The sequence below is a fragment of the Spea bombifrons genome, chromosome 1 (genome assembly GCF_027358695.1).
Source record: "Spea bombifrons isolate aSpeBom1 chromosome 1, aSpeBom1.2.pri, whole genome shotgun sequence".
Lineage (NCBI taxonomy): Eukaryota > Metazoa > Chordata > Amphibia > Anura > Pelobatidae > Spea > Spea bombifrons.
Window position 1 is genome coordinate 1,354,197 of NC_071087.1, and position 23,320 is coordinate 1,377,516.

At 45.8% G+C, this 23,320-nt stretch overlaps 1 protein-coding gene across 1 annotated transcript in view; it reads right to left on the reverse strand.

Moving 5' to 3' along the window:
* Positions 1–6,367: 6,367 nt before the first annotated feature.
* The window catches only part of LOC128477104 (transcription factor COE1-like), a 57,777-nt gene continuing 40,824 nt past the window's right edge, over positions 6,368–23,320 (reverse strand). Inside the window, exons 9-16 of the mRNA XM_053458050.1 lie at positions 22,796–22,929; positions 22,304–22,430; positions 20,384–20,472; positions 15,272–15,337; positions 14,820–14,997; positions 8,054–8,239; positions 7,366–7,569; positions 6,368–7,003 (exon numbers count right to left, since the gene is read on the reverse strand). Coding sequence (XP_053314025.1) covers positions 6,972–7,003; positions 7,366–7,569; positions 8,054–8,239; positions 14,820–14,997; positions 15,272–15,337; positions 20,384–20,472; positions 22,304–22,430; positions 22,796–22,929 — 1,016 coding nt within the window. The 3' untranslated portion in view covers positions 6,368–6,971. The remainder of the gene's footprint in view (positions 7,004–7,365; positions 7,570–8,053; positions 8,240–14,819; positions 14,998–15,271; positions 15,338–20,383; positions 20,473–22,303; positions 22,431–22,795; positions 22,930–23,320) is intronic.

Below are 23,320 nucleotides of genomic sequence, written 5' to 3' on the forward strand. Positions count from 1 at the left end.
CTCAGCATCACTGGAGCTTCAGGCGACCCAATGGTGCTTAACTCATCGGAAACCTGAATCAATCGTCCTCTGAATCCCAAAAACCTGAAAAGTGTCGGTGCCAAAACACAGCGCCAGTGAAATTATCACAGGCCCCCGCCAATGGCTGGTAAGATAAAACATTCACCCTCCATCACCAGCCGATGGCCGGGGCGATTTAAGAGTGGGTATAAAAAAGGTGCCTCATGGGGGGGATCCAAGGTGAATACAACGTGCTTATCAACCCGTGCAAAGTGATAAAAAAAGCGCCCCCCACACTCATCACAGTGCGAGTGCCCCAGCGGATCCATGCTAAGGGACGCCATCCCCAGCCCTAAGGCCCGAGGACCAAGCTTTCCCTCTCTCACAGATCCTCACTTGATCTTAGCCAAAGGGCCGAGAAGGGAGGCTTACCAATTTTTTTTTTTTTTTTAGTCCCGAGGTCAGTGATTTGCTGTGAAGAAAAATAAAAAAAGTGCCGTAAGGCCGCAGGGGATATCAGGGCCCCGTTCTTCATTTTCTTCAGGGGTAGCACTCCTGGAGGATACACAGCCCTCATTCCCTCCTGGGCCAAAGGCTGGGGCTACTGTATATAAAACCAAAAAGCATATTTAACCCCACACAGACAGTCTGTGGACAGCACCCAGTCACAATTCACTTTAAATTAAAAGAAGAAGTAGTGTTATTGAGGACACAATCACCACCAGCCTCCAAGAGCCTTTCAACAGACTGGTGGTGAGATACGACCAGTATGCATCACACCATATGTAAAACACAATATGCAGATCATATGCACATTAGTTATAACAGAAAACCACACCAACGTACACGCGTGCTGCCATCAGAACCAATAATATTGGTCAGACACGCAGGAGGAAGATCAGGAAAAAGTGGGATCCAGAGAGCTCTGGTGCTCTTACTGTACCCCTAATCAGGTGATTTACACATAAATCCAAGCAAAGGGACCGGATATTGTGCTGTGTTTGGGGTCTGCTGTTACTTGCTGGTGATATGATATGCAATCCTGGGGGGCTCTCTATATAATGGGAAGGCCCCCCTGCGACAACAAAAATAAAGCCCCTTACGCGTTTCACACAGACGAGACCTTAGTGGCCAGCCATGTGTCTGTATTCTATGTAAAGGGGGTCCCTTCACCAGCTGGAGTGGGGGTCCGATTCACACGCTGTCTCCAGAGCCAAGTGAAAACAGAATGTAATCTGCTGGGCCGGCTCTGTGAGATCTGAAGCAGTCCGCGGGCGGCCCCGAAGGACGCAGCGGCTCTGCTCCCTCGCGTTTGACTCTGCGTTCAGTCAGGATGTGAATTTCCTGTCTGTGTTTTACTATCGATACCGAAGCCATTACAGCATCGCAAGAGGGGCCAGGGGCCGATTAACCCTTCAGTCTCCAGAAAGCGTGGAGTACCTTCCGCAGCAACCCTTCTGTAATAACGCTGTACACTTAGAACTGAGGGCCAACTCCTTAGCCAAAGAGATTGCTGGATATATGACAGCTCCCAGGCATTATTTTACCAGTGAGAGGGTGGTCAATAAGTAGCACAGCCACCCCGCAGAAGTGGTAGAGAGTAATACAGTAAAAGACTGTACTAGAAATTAAACCTATTAAGGGACCGGAGCGCGCCTTTAACTTTTTGGGAAACATGTTCTAGAAATTTGCCAATAACAGGCAATTTTTTTTAAATTATTATTATTATATATTTTTCTACTTTTTAAGTATATAGGAATTTTTCTTTTGTCTTTTCTCAAGCGGCCCAAGCCCCCCCCAACAGTTAAAATGTGAGAATGTACATTTTTTGTTTGGTTTAATGGAAAACGGATTTTTTTTGTCGCTATGGTGGTCGCTTCTTCCCGCCGATCCCCACGCGATGAGCCGGAAAGGGTTTGACGGACACGACGCAGATAACAAACAAAGCGGGTAATTAGAGAGCGGCCGTCCTTCCCACGGGCCGGGGGGCTTCTCACCCATTTTACAGCCTCCAACTCTCATTTTCTTCATTTTTTTTTTCAATGCCAAATTGTGGGAAAGAATGCAGATTTTGAATTAAAACCATTCTCCGTTTCGCTCCCACATCGGGATAAATGGCTTTTTACGAGTTGTTTCTCGTCCAAGCCGTGACTCATTGGCGTGTTTTATTATTTCATTTACTTGATTCGAGCCGCAGATGGGGAGACGTTGTAGCCTCCGATGGTTATTGTACAAAGCAGCGGTCGCCCCACGAAGAGCGTCTCATGGGAACGGAGGAAAGTCGGCGTTTTCGGTTAGCGGAACCCGGGACGTTAAGAAACCCGCGGTGTACTCGCTCCCGACGCGGTTTAACGAACGCTCGCGCCCGGCTTCGGAGGCCGCTTGAAGAGCGGAGATCCCCGAAGGACGGCGACATGTTTCATGTCACCGCTTAGTTTGACTTTGACGGACTTAATCGCTGATAAGCTAATGAAGTGAGGGCAGACAGATCCATGCGCGTTTAGGAGACGCAGGAACTGTGATAAGATCCATTCAGCCCGCGTCGTCTCGCTTGGATTTGCTCTATGATCGGGGCCGGTTTATGTCCCATCAGCCGGGTTCACGTGTGATTAAGGCCGACGAATGAGATCCAAATGTTATCTATATATTTATATATTTATCTATATATTCTGTATATTTACTAAGTAAATGGGGGCTGAGAGCCTCCGAGCCTGGATCGGCCGCTTCGTTCGGGAAGGACATGCGTGGCTTTATTGAAGCTCAGAGCGAATAATGAAGGTAAAGCAGGCCGCAAAATGTTTTCCTTCATCATTTTTCATTATTTTTAGAATTTTTGGTGAAGAGTTTTTTTCCGGCAGCCTCTACAATCCCCAGGTCAGTGCAGGAGGCAGGCGAGGAGAAAAGGAGATGAAACGAGGCAGCGTTCTGGTCTATCGGACGCATCTAAAAGCGCAGGCAGCGGGGCTGGCCCCGGCTGAGAACGGTTCTAGGTCAGCGCGGGAAGCAGAGTCTGGATTGCGTGTAATGTTTACGGAAGGAAACCTTAAGTCTGGTCTCCCAAACTAAAAGAGTTTGAAGGAGGCGGACACGCGCCTTCTGGAGCCTGGAACCTTTTACGCCATGTTTTGGACATGTGACCTGTGACCTTAAAGCCATTCGGCCTTTCTCTACGTGTAACGTCTTTCCGGTTTTGTGTGAAAATAACATGAATGTGAGGGAAGGGCATCGACGAGAAGCTTTCCCTCCTCTCTGCTGACCAGCAGCTTCTTGGAGTTATAGAGGACCGGCGCCGGATGGTGGAGAGACTTCTGTAGGCATGTCGCTAAAACACGTTTCTAAATGATATGGTGTGTTAAGTTATAACTGCCCCACTTATAATCCTAGGTCATGTAATAATAAGTGTTACCCACGTCCGTAACAACCCCTACGGGGCAAAGACGCCTTCCGCCCGCCAGGTTCCAACATCTTCTTCCAAACCGGAGATAATATTTTCGGTGTCCAGCTTAAGATCTTTTTAAGATCTTTTTGGGGGTTGAGCGGTCCCCCTTTTGCATGCAAAGGGTTAAATATATAACTATGGTGTGTAAAGACAACACTACGAATCCTAAACATACGTATATATATAACTGTATGGGGATATTAAATAATAAAGAGGGGACAAACACGTAGCAAACATGGAGGAGATGTGTCTGAAACCCAAGGGGTTAAACGGGATTCCGCTGCTTGGTTCTATTTAATTTAAGGTGAAAAGGGCGCGTTATATATTTTTGTAATGGCTCTGCGGCTTCATTTTAATGATAAATACAATTCTAGTGTTCGAGTCAGACTTGCTGGTCTGTAATTCCAGGCACAGATCAACTACTCTGAAAGTTCATTCAAATCAAGGATTCTGTGGGGATCTCTCAGTGCGATAAAAATCTCCTATTTACTAAGGTTCTTTTTCAGTGTTTTGAGACATTTCTGAGGTCCCTCAAACTGAGCACTTAGCCTAAATTAGCCTAATTTCTCATATTCTGATGTTTTCCGGGCTCCGTGGCCACAAACGGTATGGAAACAGATATTCTTTCTGCTGGCTTTAAGAAGGAGTTCTAGATTATGGTGTCCACAGAAAAGGTCTGAAGTTCTCGCTGACCAAGGAGGTCCTGGAGAACATGAAAGTTCTAAGATAGTTTTAGAATAGAACATCAGCAGGTCCTGGAGCCCTCAAAAACCTAAAGATCTCACACCAGGACTGATGTGCGGAACGATTTTTATCTGCTGTCGCGTTCTATGTCGGTTCTCCAACCTGATAGCATCCGAGTTCCAGACACCTCTCTGAGTTTAGCTCAGGTGAATCTGCATTTTCCATGTCTGGAGGAGACCCTCGGACAAAAACACAACAAATTAAAGTAAAATACAGGTTTTGGTCCCAAATATTATCAGAGTAGTTCTGAAGATCATACATTTAATCATAAACAGCCCTTGTTTAAAGTTAGGTTCTATGGTTCTAGAACCATTTTTTGACTCCCATAAAGGCGTACATTCTATTTTTGGACTTGTTTATTTGAGCAAGAAGACAAACAAATAAAAGACGAGATGGTTTTGATTGTAAAAGTCAGACAGCATTTTTTATTTGAAAGTGAAAACAATCTTTTTGTTCGTTGAGGGATCGGAGTCTCCTCGCGCTGTAAAGATCTGGAGATGGAGACGCTGCTTTCCCAGGTCCTAGAGGTTCTCGACGTTGGTCCATCGAGACACCCAAACAATTAAACCTTCTCAGAAAAACCTTCTCAGCGGCGGAGATCCCTTAAATTCATGGCTCAGTAAACTCAGCAGACCGAGCTATAACGAGCGAATCGCGCATGGGTGCAGAGAATTTAAAGCGACCGTCCCCTTGAGATGAGATTTGCTCTTAGCGTTAACTTTAGAAAATGGCCATATATATTTTTTAACAATTTAATAGTTTTTTTAAAGATGAAATGAGAAGATTGACATTGAAGATATCAGCTATGGTGGAACATATTTAAGAGGCCCCTCATCGAGACCTCATGGCCGGGGGGGGAACGTCTGGGCAATGGATACCCTCTGTTGGGTTGGTGGCCGTCGTCCTTAAGGAATTAATTAGTGGATCTAGAATCCTTCAAACAAAACAGATCTTCGGGATCTACTTAGATGGCTTGAAGCTCGCGCCATGGGACGAGAGACTCGGAATCTACGTAGTCTCTTGAGGACCACGTTCGATATCTACGGCGTAGAACACCAGAAGATGGAGGCCACGCTCTTGGAAAGAAAAGACCCCCCCCTCAAAAAGCAAAGTAACAATTATGAAATGAATATGACAAATTTCAAAGTTTTCTGGATGAATAAAATGAAACAATAGAATTTTGGATGTAATGAGCGTCTCGGGGGTTCTGGGATTTCTTTAAGCAGAGACTTAACCCCTCGAGTCCATAAAAAATAAAATGGCGGAACAAAACCTTCATCTTCTGATACATTTAATTTTTGTTTTACTTTCAGGATTTGTAAAATTCATCTCATCAAAGGGTTTTGTGTAAAAAAAAAAAAAAAACAATCACAAAGCAGAGAGTCCGTCGAGGGCCACACGAGGGCCGAGTGAGGTTCCCACCGTGGTCCCACCATTTATCTATTGCACGCAAACATACAAAGTGTTTTTATAATGCCCCGAGTGCCGCGGGGTCCGTGTGACCCCCCCCGCGGACACGCCAAGGGAAGACCTACGAGATATCGAGACAGAGAAGGAGTGAATAAATACAATTATCCATAAATAATGACATCATTGTCCGGGGCATTATGGAGGAGGGGTGCTACTACGCGATCGCACGCCTCTGCGTCTCTAGCCTACTTTTATGTTCACGTCTAAGGCCACTGGATCAGAAACCCCGCCACCAAGCCCTTTCCCGGAGGGGGAGAATATCGGGGCGGAGGAGAGGGACATATACAGGATATATGAATTAACAGTCAATGTATAGAAGACTGACGCAGGTAAACACGCGGCCTGCACCTCGCCGTCATACAATCCTACAACCATTCGCTTAAAAAGACATCTGGCTTATAATTAAGGCGCAGCCGGACCTCGCATTACAGCGGCTGCTTTACTTTCACCGGAAGTGCCGTGGTCTCAATCGGTAACCAGAATCCAGGCTCAATATTCCCGTGGGCGACCTGTTTATCGAATTCCCTTCCGTGTTCCGTGTAAAACAGATGGAAGAGAACAGTAAAAACACAGAAAAGTAAAAAAAAAAAAACCCTAACATTTTATAATCGCCTTTGAGATTTGTTAGAATCTGTGTTGGAGGATAGGCTCGGCCATGATCAGCGTGGTCTTCCACCTCTACCGGCGTTAAATAGTCTCCTTCTATGCGTCGCAGAAAGATCTATTCTGGAACATTCGCTCCAGTTTTTTTTTAAGGTTTTATCCAGACAGAGGTTCTCCCCATGAATCCCCGTCGTACGACACCACGGACAAAGCGAGGTCTCCAGACCCTCTTCTGCTACAACCTTACGAGGCTACAGACGCGGTTTGGATGAAGGATGATGGGGCAGAGTCTCAGTGCAAGCTGGTCTTCAGGTTATAAATGATCCATAAGCCAGAGAAATATTCCAGTTAGCTCAACGTATAGGAAAAATCGTCTTTAACCGATATAATAAAGGGCGGGTGTTTGGTCCTACAAGTAGAAGTGTCCTTTATCAAAGGAAGAGACTAAAAGGCACATGGTGTCCTCTTCAATGTAGACCCCTGTGCCGGAGGAGGGGGTAATGAGTGAGAGTCATGCCCCATCTCAGAGAGACACGTCCACTCAGAAAAACAGGCTGCCTTCCTCCATTCCTCTCTCTTCTCACCTGCTGGGTTTATGAAGGCCAGTCCCATCCAGAGGTCCCATGACGTTGGGCAAAAGGTCTACATAGACCAGCCCGGAAACAATCCAGGATGGATAGATTCGGGTTTTCCTTGTCATCCTGGGCCGCTTGTTCTACATGGGTGGCACGATGAGGCCGGACATGGCTGAGAAGAAGACAAAGAGTGAAGTTTACAAATAAGTAAGAATTCATTGTGTACGACAAGCCCCTTTTTTGGAAACGTAAACAAGACCAAAACCCAACAAGCAGGATTCAGGGGACACTCACTCACGCTTCATCAGGAATGTTTGAGAAGTAGATCTCTAGAACTATAGGTTTCGAATACAGTTGGGTGACCCACCATGTCCACCCACGGCCCAAACCAAGAAGTCCGTGGCCCCACCGGGATATTGGAGCAACGTCAGACCATCAAGTGATATAATTACATTGTAAAAGAAAAGAACGCGATGACATCCCAAGTGTTGTGGCTCCACTGAGTGGCGTCTCCAGAAAGGGGACTGGACTCACCTTGGAGGCTGTTCGCACTTGAGCTGGTGCAGGTCGGCGGAGGTGAAGTCTGGGGTCGGACGACCGGTGCAAACGCACTCTTCTGTTTCACCGCTGAGATCATATTGACAGGAGAAAAGGAGAAGATGCCGGTGGACGTGGCTGGGTTTGCGCTGGAGGAGAGGCTGATGGACGATGCCCCGAGCGGGGGGCTAGAAGGCATAACTGCGGAAAATACGGGGTGTTAAAAACATCTGGGGGCTGAAATCGGAAGAATATTTCAAAAGCATTGAGGATTTACTAAAAATGAGGTCTGCCTTTTCTTCCAATCTATCATTTTTTAGTATTTTTTTTCATTTATACAGCCTTTAATGCCGCTCTGACCTCCTTTGTCCTAAACCAGAAGAAAGTTTAAATTCCCAGAAATGTAAGTGATTTTTACTATTTTTTTTAAAAAAAAAACGTTGGGACTATTTTTTTTTTCTTAACCTTTTCACAGAGTTTTACTTTTATGGGATTTATCTCTTATCGTTATTTATCTGCAGCGTTTCCAAGGAGCCGGGTTTCCCTGGGTTTATAGATTTATTTTTCATTTCACAAAAATGGCAACAACAAAAAAAAAGCAAATATTTGGAAATTTCTAAAGCCGGTTAGAGCCGGAAAGCTTCCAGACACTCAGGGTTCGGCCATTAAAAAGCGAGGCACTCACTGGCGTACGGGGAGTTAGCGGTCGAGCCATTCAGGAAGCTTGGAGACCCCGGCACCCCCAGGCTGGTCATAGCTGCCCCTCCGTAGCCATTCATGCTGGAGGTGATGGTGTTATAATTAGTCTGTTGGGGGGTTGAGCTGGGAACGTAACCTCGCGGGGAGACACTGCTGGAGTTCCTGGAGTAACCTGAAAAGATCAAAAAAATGTCACAAAATTTCAGTTTCAGGATATCGAAGTATCAAGTGGCTCTGTACACAGCAAGCGGATATATTAAGGAAAGCGAAGAAAGAAGACAAGATATGAAACACGTACCAAAAATATACGAACTGAATACGCTGCAGAGGCGCGTTTAGCATTACTAGAATATTGTATTAACCCCTCCCCTTATCTTTACCGGGGCTGTCTGAACCAATCAACAACAATCAGCAACTCAACAGGGCAGAGATAAGTAAGTGGGGAGAATAGGGTAAGATGACCGGTTGTCGCTGTAAGTCAAATGTTATATGCGATATAAAACAATAAGTAATAATAATGATGATGATGACGGCTTCTGGCTCTTTAAGGCCGTCGGTATAGGTGCTGCCGTCGGCTGGGTATGAGAGGCCGGACATATCCAGCCGGCGGCCCTCCAAGCATGGATTCTGTATACACATTAGAGGGGTGTGTGGATTTATTCCACCCCAGTGATAGGAGCTTCAGATGGAGGAGCAATAATTCCCACCCCCCGCACACACACACCCGCCATCATGCTTCCCGAGCCACGCTGCATCTGCTCACCATATGATGGCATTAAACATTCCCACGCTCATTTCTCACCACTCCATGATGTCACCCGCGCTGCTCCTATTCTCTGGGATCCCCGGCCCCCGCTCTGTCACTCTCTCCCCCGCTTATTATAACTTTAAACGCTCGCTAAAAGCCACCTGTTCAGAGGAGCTTACAATCTATCCCGCTAATACCCTCAGCTGTCATCCTGAAGAAACCATCCTTCCTCCCCACCTTCGAGATCTCCGGCCGCTGACTTCTCCAAAGCCCTCCTCACCCGGCAGCCACTCTCCTTCTCTCATCCCCCCCCCTGTTAGATTGTAAGCTCCTGGGAACAGGGTCCTCTTCTCTTTTCTTAATATTTATTGAATTTATAAACTGCTTTTTTGACAGTTTTAATGTTATTGATAATGTTCTCTCTCCCCTGCTGTAACTGCGCTACGGAGCCTGCTGGCGCCATATAAATCGCATCAGGAGACGGAGGTGCGGAATGAATCGGCTGCCGGATGAGGATGATGTGATTGTAGCGATAATAACGTGGCAGCTGTAGTGAGAATCGAGATGGGGTCTATACACAGAGGACGCGGATTGTATAGGTGCAGTTATTGGTGGATTGTATAGGTGCAGCTATTGGTGGATTGTATAGGCGCAGCTATTGGTGGATTGTATTGTTGAAGTTATTGGTGGATTGTATAGGCGGATTGTATAGGCGCAGTTATTGGTGGATTGTATAGGCGCAGTTATTGGTGGATTGTATAGGCGCAGCTATTGGTGGATTGTATAGGCGCAGTTATTGGTGGATTGTATAGGCGCAGTTATTGGTGGATTGTATAGGCACAGCTATTGGCGGATTGTATCGTGGGTTGTATAGGTACAGTTATTGGCGGATTGTATAGGCGCAGTTATTGGTGGATTGTATAGGTGCAGTTATTGGTGGATTGTATAGGCGCAGTTATTGGTGGATTGTATAGGCGCAGTTATTGGTGGATTCTATAGGTGCAGCTATTGGTGGATTGTATAGGCGCAGTTATTGGCGGATTGTATAGGTGCAGTTATTGGTGGATTGTATAGGTGCAGTTATTGGTGGATTGTATAGGTGCAGTTATTGGTGGATTGTATAGGCACAGCTATTGGTGGATTGTATAGGCGCAGTTATTGGCGGATTGTATAGGCGCAGTTATTGGTGGATTGTAAAGGCGCAGTTATTGGTGGATTGTATAGGAGCAGCTATTGGTGGATTGTATAGGAGCAGTAATTGGCGGATTGTATAGGCGCAGTTATTGGCGGATTGTATAGGCGCAGCTATTGGTGGATTGTATAGGCGCAGCTATTGGTGGATTGTATAGGCGCAGTTATTGGCGGATTGTATAGGCGCAGTAATTGGCCGATTGTATAGGCGCAGCTATTGGTGGATTGTATAGGTGCAGTTATTGGTGGATTGTATAGGTGCAGTTATTGGTGGATCGTATAGGCGCAGTTATTGGTGGATTGTATAGGCGCAGTTATTGGTGGATTGTATAGGTGCAGCTATTGGTGGATTGTATTGGTGCAGTTATTGGTGGATTGTATAGGCGCAGTTATTGGTGGATTGTATAGGCGCAGCTATTGGTGGATTGTATAGGTGCAGTTATTGGCGGATTGTATAGGCGCAGTTATTGGTGGATTGTATAGGTGCAGTTATTGGCGGATTATATAGGTGGATTGTATAGGTGCAGTTATTGGTGGATTGTATAGGCGCAGTTATTGGTGGATTGTATAGGCGCAGCTATTGGCGGATTGTATAGGCGCAGTTATTGGTGGATTGTATAGGTGCAGTTATTGGTGGATTGTATAGGCGCAGCTATTGGCGGATTGTATAGGCGCAGTTATTGGTGGATTGTATAGGTGCAGTTATTGGTGGATTGTATAGGCGCAGCTATTGGCGGATTGTATCGTGGGTTGTATAGGTACAGTTATTGGCGGATTGTATAGGCGCAGTTATTGGTGGATTGTATAGGTGCAGTTATTGGTGGATTGTATAGGCGCAGCTATTGGCGGATTGTATCGTGGGTTGTGTAGGTACAGCTATTGGCGGATTGTATCGTGGGTTGTATAGGTGCAGTTATTGGTGGATTGTATAGGCGCAGCTATTGGCGGATTGTATAGGCGCAGTTATTGGTGGATTGTATAGGTGCAGTTATTGGTGGATTGTATAGGTGCAGCTATTGGCGGATTGTATCGTGGGTTGTATAGGTACAGTTATTGGCGGATTGTATAGGCGCAGTTATTGGTGGATTGTATAGGCGCAGTTATTGGTGGATTGTATAGGCGCAGTTATTGGTGGATTGTATAGGCGCAGTTATTGGCAGATTGTATAGGCGCAGTTATTGGCGGATTGTATAGGCGCAGTTATTGGTGGATTGTATAGGCGCAGCTATTGGCGGATTGTATAGGTGGTCTCTGTGGACAGCTTTGTAGCGGGTGTTGCGTAATTCGGATGGTACGTTGAAGACGCGTCTTTGTTCCGTGTTTCCTGCGTTTGATGCGCGGATCGGAATTCTTCCCGTAAATATTATGAAGCGTTAAGTGAAAACCTCTCGCTGCCAAATCAATTTCTAAACACAGATCCTAACAGTTGCTATCACTTCCTACAAATTCCCCATCCCGACGTTAATTTAATCGTCAAATACTTCACTATGACAACAGTTCTCACCAAGCTCTGAACGCCGGGAAGAAAAAGCACGTAAAGAAAAAGATCCAACTATCCTAAAAGAGTCTGACCAAGGACCATAACCCAGTCTGGAAGTCAGTGGGAGTCAGGACTGTAACCATTACCCAGCACAAGCCGAGGACCCCCGTGCTGCCACGGGGCGGGATATGGTCAGGGTGTCAGCTCTCAGTGTCAGTCAACTGCCCAAATGCCTAGTGATATATCATCGTGTATACAACGTGCCTACAGAGACTGCGCTATCACATCCAATGGATGCCTTTATATACAGGTCGGGGAGTATATAATATATAATATGAGGAATATACAGGATATAACGGGTTATAAGGACGGGATTAGTTATACGGGGGGAGAGTATATAATATATAATATGAGGAATATACAGGGATATAACGGGTTATAAGGACGGGATTAGTTATACGGCTGGAGAGTATATAATATATAATATGAGGAATATACAGGATATAACGGGTTATAAGGACGGGATTAGTTATACGGGGGAGAGTATATAATATATAATATGAGGAATATACAGGGATATAACGGGTTATAAGGACGGGATTAGTTATACGGCTGGAGAGTATATAATATATAATATGAGGAATATACAGGATATAACGGGTTATAAGAACGGGATTAGTTATACGGCCGGAGAGTATATAATATATAATATGAGGAATATACAGGGATATAACGGGTTATAAGGAAGGGATTAGTTATACGGCCGGAGAGTATATAATATATAATATGAGGAATATACAGGATATAACGGGTTATAAGGACGGGATTAGTTATCCGGCCGGAGAGTATATAATATATAATATGAGGAATATACAGGGATATAACGGGTTATAAGGATGGGATTAGTTATACGGGGAGAGTATATAATATATAATATGAAGAATATACAGGATATAATGGGTTATAAGGACGGGATTAGTTATACGGCCGGAGAGTATATAATATATAATATGAGGAATATACAGGATATAACGGGTTATAAGGACGGGATTAGTTATACGGCCGGAGAGTATATAATATATAATATGAGGAATATACAGGGATATAACGGGTTATAAGGATGGGATTAGTTATACGGGGGGAGAGTATATAATATATAACATGAGGAATATACAGGATATACCGGGTTATAAGGACGGGATTAGTTATACGGCTGGAGAGTATATAATATATAACATGAGGAATATACAGGATATAACGGGTTATAAGGACGGGATTAGTTATACGGAGGGAGAGTATATAATATATAATATGAGGAATATACAGGGATATAACGGGTTATAAGGACGGGATTAGTTATACGGGGGAGAGTATATAATATATAATATGAGGAATATACAGGGATATAACGGGTTATAAGGACGGGATTAGTTATACGGGGGGAGAGTATATAATATATAATATGAGGAATATACAGGGATATAACGGGTTATAAGGACGGGATTAGTTATACGGGGGAGAGTATATAATATATAATATGAGGAATATACAGGATATAACGGGTTATAAGGACGGGATTAGTTATACGGGGGAAGAGTATATAATATATAATATGAGGAATATACAGGATATAACGGGTTATAAGGACGGGATTAGTTATACGGGGGGGGGGAGTATATAATATATAATATGAGGAATATACAGGATATAACGGGTTATAAGGACGGGATTAGTTATACGGCCGGAGAGTATATAATATATAATATGAGGAATATACAGGATATAACGGGTTATAAGGACGGGATTAGTTATACGGCCGGGGAGTATATAATATATAATATGAGGAATATACAGGATATAACGGGTTATAAGGAAGGGATTAGTTATACGGCCGGAGAGTATATAATATATAATATGAGGAATATACAGGATATAACGGGTTATAAGGATGGGTTATACGGGGGAGAGTATATAATATATAATATGAAGAATATACAGGATATAACGGGTTATAAGGACGGGATTAGTTATACGGCCGGAGAGTATATAATATATAATATGAGGAATATACAGGATATAACGGGTTATAAGGACGGGATTAGTTATACGGCCGGAGAGTATATAATATATAATATGAGGAATATACAGGGATATAACGGGTTATAAGGATGGGATTAGTTATACGGGGGGAGAGTATATAATATATAACATGAGGAATATACAGGATATAACGGGTTATAAGGACGGGATTAGTTATACGGAGGGAGAGTATATAATATATAATATGAGGAATATACAGGGATATAACGGGTTATAAGGACGGGATTAGTTATACGGGGGAGAGTATATAATATATAATATGAGGAATATACAGGGATATAACGGGTTATAAGGACGGGATTAGTTATACGGGGGAGAGTATATAATATATAATATGAGGAATATACAGGATATAACGGGTTATAAGGACGGGATTAGTTATACGGCCGGAGAGTATATAATATATAATATGAGGAATATACCGGATATAACGGGTTATAAGGATGGGATTAGTTATACGGGTGGAGAGTATATAATATATAATATGAGGAATATACCGGATATAACGGGTTATAAGGACGGGATTAGTTATACAGGCCGAAGAGTATATAATATATAATATGAGGAATATACTGGATATAACGGGTTATAAGGGCGGGATTAGTTATACGGGGGGAGAGTGTATAATATATAATATGAGGAATATACAGGATATAACGGGTTATAAGGACGGGATTAGTTATACGGCCGGAGAGTATATAATATATAATATGAGGAATATACAGGATATAACGGGTTATAAGGACGGGATTAGTTATACGGCCGGAGAGTATATAATATATAATATGAGGAATATACAGGATATAACGGGTTATAAGGACGGGATTAGTTATACGGGCTGGAGAGTATATAATATATAATATGAGGAATATACAGGGATATAACGGGTTATAAGGAAGGGATTAGTTATACGGGGAGAGTATATAATATATAATATGAGGAATACACAGGGATATAACGGGTTATAAGGACAGGATTAGTTATACGGCCGGAGAGTATATAATATATAATATGAGGAATATACAGGATATAACGGGTTATAAGGACGGGATTAGTTATACGGCCGGAGAGTATATAATATATAATATGAGATATATATACAGGGATATAACGGGTTATAAGGACGGGATTAGTTATACGGCCGGAGAGTATATAATGTATAATATGAGGAATATACAGGATATAACGGGTTATAAGGACGGGATTGTATTGTATCAGACGTGTTAGACTTACCTTGATCGGACCCTTGGGAGGACTCAGCAATGTTGATGGCCAGTTGGCTACCAAATGAGTTGACGCCCATCATGCCTGAGTGAGGGTGATTGGCTGTTAGTGATGAGAGTTGATTGGAGTTGCGGGGGACGCTGTACAGGGCTTCAGCAATATCTGCTGCTCTTTTCAAAATGATGTCCTACAGGAATGGGAAACGCTGTGAAACGAGTCGGCCCCCAACAAGCCTCAAGTGCCCCAAGATCTGAGCAGACGCGTTACCCCCAGATAAATGATGGGGGGGTTGTATAAAAAGTGTTGTTACTACAACTTGCTAAAAATACCATATCCTCTATAAAGCGAGATGTATGTTTTCAGCGGATAAGAACATGAGGTCCCACCAGTGGCATTAAACCAAGTGGGGGGACAAGCGAGCCAAGTGAAGGGTTAAATAAATACTTGAACACAGGTGTTACCTGGTTATTGTGCGGCAAACCGTACAGAGCCTCTACGAGATCCGCGGCCCTCTTCAGCAAAACCTCCTGCGTGGATCAGAAGACATTAGGGGCATTAGGGGCATAAAGAAAGGAATGGCTACCCAGTGCTCAAGGAGCCTCGATATAGCTACTATTAATAATAATAATAATAATAATAATAATAACAACAACAACAATATTACTATATAATAACAAAAACAACAACAGTAATAATAGATAATAATAATAAAAATAATAATAATATATAACAATAATAATAAAAACAATAGTAATAATATATTATAGCGAAAACAACAACATATAACAATAATAATTATAACACAAACAACAAAAAACAACAATAGTAATAATAGATAAAAATTTATAATAGCAAAAACAACAACATATAACAATAACAAAAACAATAAAATATAATAACAATAATGATATATAATAATAATAATGATAATATATAATAATAATAATAACAATAATGATAATATTTAATAATAATAATGATAATATATAATAATAATAATAACAATAATGATAATATTTAATAATAATAATGATAATATATAATAATAATAATAATAACAATAATGATAATATATGACCCCCCCTGTGCGTGCTGTTTGGTCATTGGGGCTGAATGGGGTCTGGACACCCCGTTTAGGGTATGTAGCAATCCTGTGTTATGGATAGGGTATTGGGTGAGATAGGAAGGTTGGTGGCAGCTGAACGGTTAATACTTTTTGCTTTGGGACTGGTAGCAGGACTTTATATTGCTGCACGAGTGCCGGTCCGAACCCTGTTCGCCGGTGCAAGTTCTGGTAGAGCAGCCCATTGCCCGGGACCCCTCTGGAGAAGTCCTTCCAGAACCTGCAGCCCCGCTCCTTCCCGCTATCTTTCTTTATTTTATTATCCGGTTTGAATCACTTGAGGGTTTTTCTTCCATTTCCCCTTTTTCTGGTATCTCGGAGCCGATCGCGCTCTCCGCGTTTGTTTACCCGCCGATCCACTTACAGCCCATTAACGCTCCAATTTCCTCCGTCTCACTCGAGTCACCCCGGGAGCCGAGCTTTGAGCTGCGCCTCCGATGTGAGGCTAATTGTATTTTTCCCGTCCCCATGAGGCTGATGAACTTGGCACAGACACGGTTAAAATGCAGACACTCCACTTAGAGCCCCCAATCTATTTAGCTCTCAAAGGCTATAAACTGAATTATCCGGCAATAGGCAGGTCGCTAATGCATAATCCTCTCTTCAAAGGCGTCTTCGCGGCGCTCGCTGAGAACACCTTAAAAGTATTCGACTGAAAGAGGTGGTAGATCGGTGGAAACGTCTTGCAGTGTAGGTGGTAGGTGCATAGAGAAGAGGGGTGTGTGGGAGGTGAATAGTTTTACCAAGAAGAACAAAGTACGACGACTGAACGCGTATAAAAGTTCTGCATACATTATGTATAAATGGACTTCTATAGGACGGCACGTGGTCCTTGTAGGTACCTCCTTCTATAGGACGGCACGTGGTCCTTGTAGGTACCTCCTTCTATAGGACGGCATGTGGTCCTTGTAGGTACCTCCTTCTATAGGACGGGAAGTGGTCCTTGTAGGTACCTCCTTCTATAGGACGGCATGTGGTTCTTGTTGGTACCTCCTTCTTTAGGACAGCATGTGGTCCTTGTAGGTACCTCCTTCTTTAGGACGGCACGTGGTCCTTGTAGGTACCTCCTTCTATAGGACGGCATGTGGTCCTTGTAGGTACCTCCTTCTATAGGACGGCATGTGGTCCTTGTAGGTACCTCCTTCTATAGGACGGCATGTGGTCCTTGTAGGTGCCTCCTTCTATAGGACGGCACGTGGTCCTTGTAGGTACCTCCTTCTATAGGACGGCATGTGGTTCTTGTAGGTACCTCCTTCTTTAAGACAGCACGTGGTCCTTGTAGGTACCTCCTTCTTTAGGACAGCACGTGGTCCTTGTAGGTACCTCCTTCTGTAGGACAGCACATGGTCCTTGTAGGTACCTCCTTCTGTAGGACAGCACGTGGTCCTTGTTGTAGGTACTTTCTTCTGATACTCCTTCTATAGGACCACACGAGGCCTTCTGACTGTTCCACGCCCGAGAATCATAGCCTCCATTTCTATGGAATGACAAGCCCATCATCAGCAAGCCGCAGGAACGTTGTCAAACCAGTTGGAGACCAGTACGAGCAGAAAGAGCCCACCAGTATTGAACGAGTTCTAGGAAACGTCACATACGGAGTCTCCTAATTCCATCCCTGCCCTCGGCTCTTCAGTTTAACACCCGACAGACGTGGGAATTATACACGTGGAGGAAGCATTTTTGGGAAGGACCTCTCAATTTGACTAATTACCCTTCAGGTACTCTTAATTGATGATCAAATTGCTCTTGATCTTTAAATCCAAATTGATAAAACTAGAACCGTTCCGCCGTGGAGTTAGGTCAGGAATATTAAGTATAATGAGAGGGGACGTTTTCAGGACACCTGAGGGCCACAGATACCCATCGGGCCACAGATACCCACCGGGCCATCAGGAAATTAAAGGAAGTTTTCAAGGGTTAAGTTACTAGCCCCGCCGGCCACCGTGTGATACTGAGGGCCAGGTGCTCTTTTATATGAAATACTTGGACGCCATCATGACCTAAGGGTACCGACGGGCCTTTGTAAGGAATAAGCCGGGCCGTTACTCCTGCTGAGTGATGGGGGAGAATAAGGACTAGAAGGCAAGTATAAGTGTGATGGCAGGTACCAGGTGTGATGAATGGGAGTTCATGGAGAGTTACGGGGGAGGGGGGGATATGAGTCCCTGAGGGATACAGACCCTACAATAATTGTACAGGTCACATACGGGGCCACACGACATATGCCCCCGGGCACTGGAAAAGCCAGGTGGACCTGACATTGGACAGGGTTCTAAGATGTCCGACCCCATGATATCTGCCCCACTGGCTTCATTTACGTTTTCCAGGCCGGGGAATAATTCCGCTTGTCTCCTGGTCTGATTTAAGAGTCCATTACGAGGGGTAATCCCGGGATAAGCGAAAAAATTTAAACTGGTGCAATTGCCATGGTAACCACCCCGGCCCCCGTCTTTACAGGTTTAACTCGTCAGAATTATATTACAGTTTGGGATAAACTGGGTTTACGTCGCGCTCCTCGGACCGAATCTTCCTATTTTCGTCCGCTTTCATTGCGTGTTTATGGGATGTATTGTTGAACGCGTTGTTACGGTAACAGCCGCGCACGCACAGTCCGAGGGCAATTTATCATCGTTAGGAGAGCTGTCCATGCTCCCTGAATGCTGCCGTCCTCCGTTCAGCCATCGGGGGCCACTGCCCCCCAGCACTTTCTTGGTGCGGTCAGTCCCACATCTCTTTAACCCTTTCACCGTAAAAGCATTGCTAGGATCGGGTTACCGAGCTCCTCGTTAGACTGTAAGATCTTAGGTGCAGGTTCCTCGTTAGCCTCGTGGCTCAGGCCCATGAGCTTTTATTGGCCAGGAGTTGGGGGGGGGGCTGTAGGGTTAAAAGTTAACGAGGTTCTAGCTCCTTTCCGTCTACGGCTTATGGGCTCACTTTGCTGCCAGCGCGTTTCGCTGCTCACAGAATTTGGAGCCAAGCAAACTGGTTTAGGAGCCAATCTGGATTACAGGAGAAATATAAAGGATGGCCTCCAATGGCCAAGGAGTCCTGCTCTCCGGGACATGCGCAGCCCCCCCCGTCCCTTCGCTGCCTCCCAAACCCACCAGCCGTCTCCTGCAGTTTTTCTTTCTTCAGACAGATCGGCCAATAAATCGGTGACATGCGCGAGCGGAGATGGAAAGGAGGTTTCATTAAGGAGCGGCCCTGGTGCCCCCCCCCTCCCTGTCCGCATCCACACTGAGCCGTGGTGACATCCTGGACAATTACCCCCCCCCGTCACCCGCCGCCCAGCACAGGGGGGAGAAACCCCACGCGACAGCCGCTTGGATTGTTAGCACCCGCGGCCTGTCACCGTTTGATGAATGGCTGCAATTTGGTGACTTCTTTAAGCTGTCGGTCCTGATCACAGGGCTCCGTCTCCCCGCCGAGGCGCTCCCGTCTACGGACATTACTGCCAAGTAAGAGTGGCAGGACGGATAGAGAGGGGGGAAAGCAGGTCGCGCGTGGAGGTTACCAGGGCTGACATATGTGCCGACCTATTACATTATACAAAGCGCAGGGCCGCGGACATCAGAGAGGCTGACGCAGGGGGGGGCGGATTAGGGAAGCGGAGCTACCTCTGATGCAGACTGGCCAGTTGGCCTGTTTCATGGAGGGCAGTCCCGTGTTCTCTGTCCCAGACTGAGAGGATAGATATTTGTCTTTGAGCCTCCGTTGGGGGCCAAGAATCTTCTGAGACCTCAGTAGCCCCCTCTTCAGATGTTACGAAGGGTCCTAAAAGCCCGTTACTCCATGGACAGGGGTCCACTAAACGGTATCATTAACCCCTTCAGACTGCCTTCCCGGCGACTCTTACAGAAATATCCCTTTTTTTTCTCCCCATAATTGGCAAATGTTTCCAAAACGAGGGCATTTCCCCTATTTCTACCATAAGTAGACATTACCGGGTACCGGCCGACGAGAAGACACCCCACCGGTACTGCCCCTACCTGCATGCAGTACCCCGACAGGAACCCTGAGACCCCGACGCATTCAGCCTCCTTATCACGCACATTCTATGTGTATGTGTATGTATGTATGCGTGTTTGTGTGTAAGTGTAAGTATGTATGAGTATGAGTATGTGTGAGTGAATGGGTATGTATGAGTATGTGTGTGAGTGTGTGCGAGAATGTGTATGTATAAGAATGTATGTGCTTGTGTAATAATGTATGTATGTGTAAGAATGTATGCGTGTTTGTGTGTGGGGGGCTTCTTGTCCAGGGTGCTGAGCACAAGTGACAATGTCGTCCATCCACCTGGGGGGTCTCTTTACCAGAAGCGTCTCCTGCGCGTTCCGCGTATAAAAGAAACGGCACTTTATGGATCACAAATAGCGATTTCCGGGCAATAAACGAACAAATAACCGGTAAGAACCGGCTCGGTGGGGTCAGCGCTCGCAGCCCCCCTTACCTTGGGTAATCTCTCGGGGTCTCCCGGGTGTCTCGGGACCACCTTCTGCAGCCTCTGGAACCCGTAGTCAATCGTCGGCTCGTTCAAAGCTGCGGAGAGCAGTAACACAGTTTAGTTTTTCTGCCCCCAAACCCGCGACCCCCACTTCAGCAAAATACAAACCGCAGGACTGAGGCACGGAGCCGAAGAGCTTACACTCCACACGCCAGAAGGTCCTTTAACGTCCGCACCATGGGTGCGGATGTCTGCGTCGGGGCTTTAAAGCATTAAACCGCCCCCCCCCGCGTGTTACAGTCCCCCCGCGTGTCACAGTCTGGGGCGCCGAGCGTGTTTATGACATCATAGAAGGTGAAGGCTCCTGATATCGTCGGAGGGCCAGAGGCCGCATCACCGACTTTAATCGACCACCAGAACGCCAGCGGCCTCTCGAGGGTTAAACAAATGAGTTGCATTCTCGTCATTCAAGGTGGAACGAACCCCCCCTGCGCGTTGAGGGCTTTTTTCGCCCCACTAATAGAATTAGTCTGTGGTGTCTTCTTCCCAGCAGATGATCAATAACCTCTTCCCTGCTCTGAGTAATGGCCTGATGAGATCCGGATGGAGGGGGGGGAGTGAAAGCTGCTTTCCGTGACCTCTGACCCCCCCACCCACCATGTCCCCCCCCCTCCACTGACTGCGATGGAGATGGATTTCGTGGTTTACACCAAACATATGTCGCACCCCTCCCCCGCCTTGTTCTCACTCCAGTCATTTATATTGATTGGAGCGTCAGCTCCTCTCCCCACTCCCCACCATCAGAGGATGCAGACTTAACCCTTTCAATGCCGAGGAAGGAAAGGCCTCGGTATGGATGGTACTTGGCTGGCAGGTGCAAGGACAGATATTCTGAACAGTACAGAGGGACAATCCCGGCATTTCGGCCCCATCCGGCCCCCGTCTAGTCGCCCGTTTCTCCTGCTGTAGAGACTCAAACCTTAATCAGTCGTTGGTCTCGTCTTAGATTCAGGAGCCGTATGTCTATCCCACGCATGTTTAATACCCTCACTGTATTACCCTCTACCACTTCTGCTGGGAGGCTGTTACACTTAACTACCCCATTAAAACCAGCAGGTCCGTGGTTTAGGTGTAGATTACGGGAGTTCTAGTGCGGCTTCCTTTTTTACTGTAAGGAAAAGCTAAACACTTGAGGCCCTCGAGGGCTGGAGTTGCGCAGCCCGGCTCCAGTATATGAAGCAATGAACAACCTATGTTGAACTGAATGCGGTTTTTGGGTCCAGATTTCCCCGAGGAGGCCGAGCGTTTCCCTCTGGATAACCGGCTGTACCGGTAGGTCAGTGATGGGCACGATCCGGCTAATGGTATCCAAAAAATTATTCGGCAGTATTCTGAACAGGACTTTCCGCGGGGTCCGCGCTTCACGCACCACACCGGGTTCCTCCTCCGAACTGCCAGATCCGGAACGTCTGAGGTCCAGGAGAAGGCCTCGGCGGGATCCTACTCAAAACAATCTCTGGTCCTTCAAAGACTTTATATCTCCGAGGCTTCGCAGTTAGACTTTACCGAGGCCCATCGCCTTCTCAGTGACCCGATTCCAGACAAACCCGGTGGCCCTCATGACCACCAAGACCCGGAGACCTTTGTGCCCTCGATACAGAAGTACCGGGAACTCTCCAGGTTTCGCTCCTCAGAGAGATTCTGTGGGCGTGAAATCGTGACACGCCCCTCCCCGCCCACTTCCCCACCCACCACGGACAGTTTTCCTGCATGAGAGGCTAACCTTGCACACAACATCATCGGGACCGCCCACCACCATAGAGAGACCGCCCACCACCACAGAGAGAGACCGCCCACTGACATCTGAGGGACCGCCCACTTCCAAAAAGAAGGCGGAGGATTCGCACCTGCCTTTGGGTTCCTTACCTGTGTAGACGAAGCGGCCGGGGGCTCCTTTGCAGAAATGCTTGGACTTGTAGGACAGGGTGACTTCCACCACCCCCGGGATGTGTCTCGGAGGCGTCTGCACGCGGATGGCGTGGGGGGTAATCAGCTGTGGAAATGATGGATTTTTACTAATATTACTATTATTATCACTATTATTATCATTAATACTATCACTATTATTATCACTATTATTATCATTATTATCACTATTATTATCACTATTATTATCATTATCACTATTACTATCACTATTATTATCACTATTATTATTATTAATTGTTTTATATATCGCCGTCATACTCCGCAGCGCTGTACTACTCCAGGCACGTGGCTGCTGGGGCTGAAAAAAGTGAAACTGATCACATGGTGTTTGTCGGTATACCTGGCTCGATTGCTCATGTTAAACGCGTAAGTTAGGCATTACCGCAAAATCATAAAGCATGCGCGGGGGGGTGTTATTCCGTCACTCACCTCGCTCCACACCAGCATCGTGCCGAACACAACCTGAAGTCCGTCAAAGAAATTGTCCCCTATCAGGATCACCGTGGCCCCTCCTGTGGTCCACCCCTCGCTGGGACTGATGGCTTTGATGCACGGTGTGGCTGCTTCATGGACAGGAAAACCAGGAGAGTTAGAGAAGGAAGGGTTAATATATATACTGATTGTGGGCATCCCTCGGGGGCCGCGCAGGACTGGGGGCCCTTCCCACGCTCTGATGTCACTACCTGGGAAGGTCACGCCCACTCCCTACTCCCTGCCCACTCTGCATGCAGTGAAGGCTGATGTAGTCCCGCCCCTTAATACGGAGACTGCGTGAGTGAAACGCGCGGGGTGCTTATATTGGCTCCGGGACATATTGCCAAAAACAAGCCGATGCTTTATGGCGATGCTAATGAAGTCCTTCCGCCATAGACTTTCATTAGTCAGAGAGTCTGGCTGTGTGATTAAGACCAGGCCATTCTATTCCCCCCACAGACAGCTTAAGCAGTGGGGGTG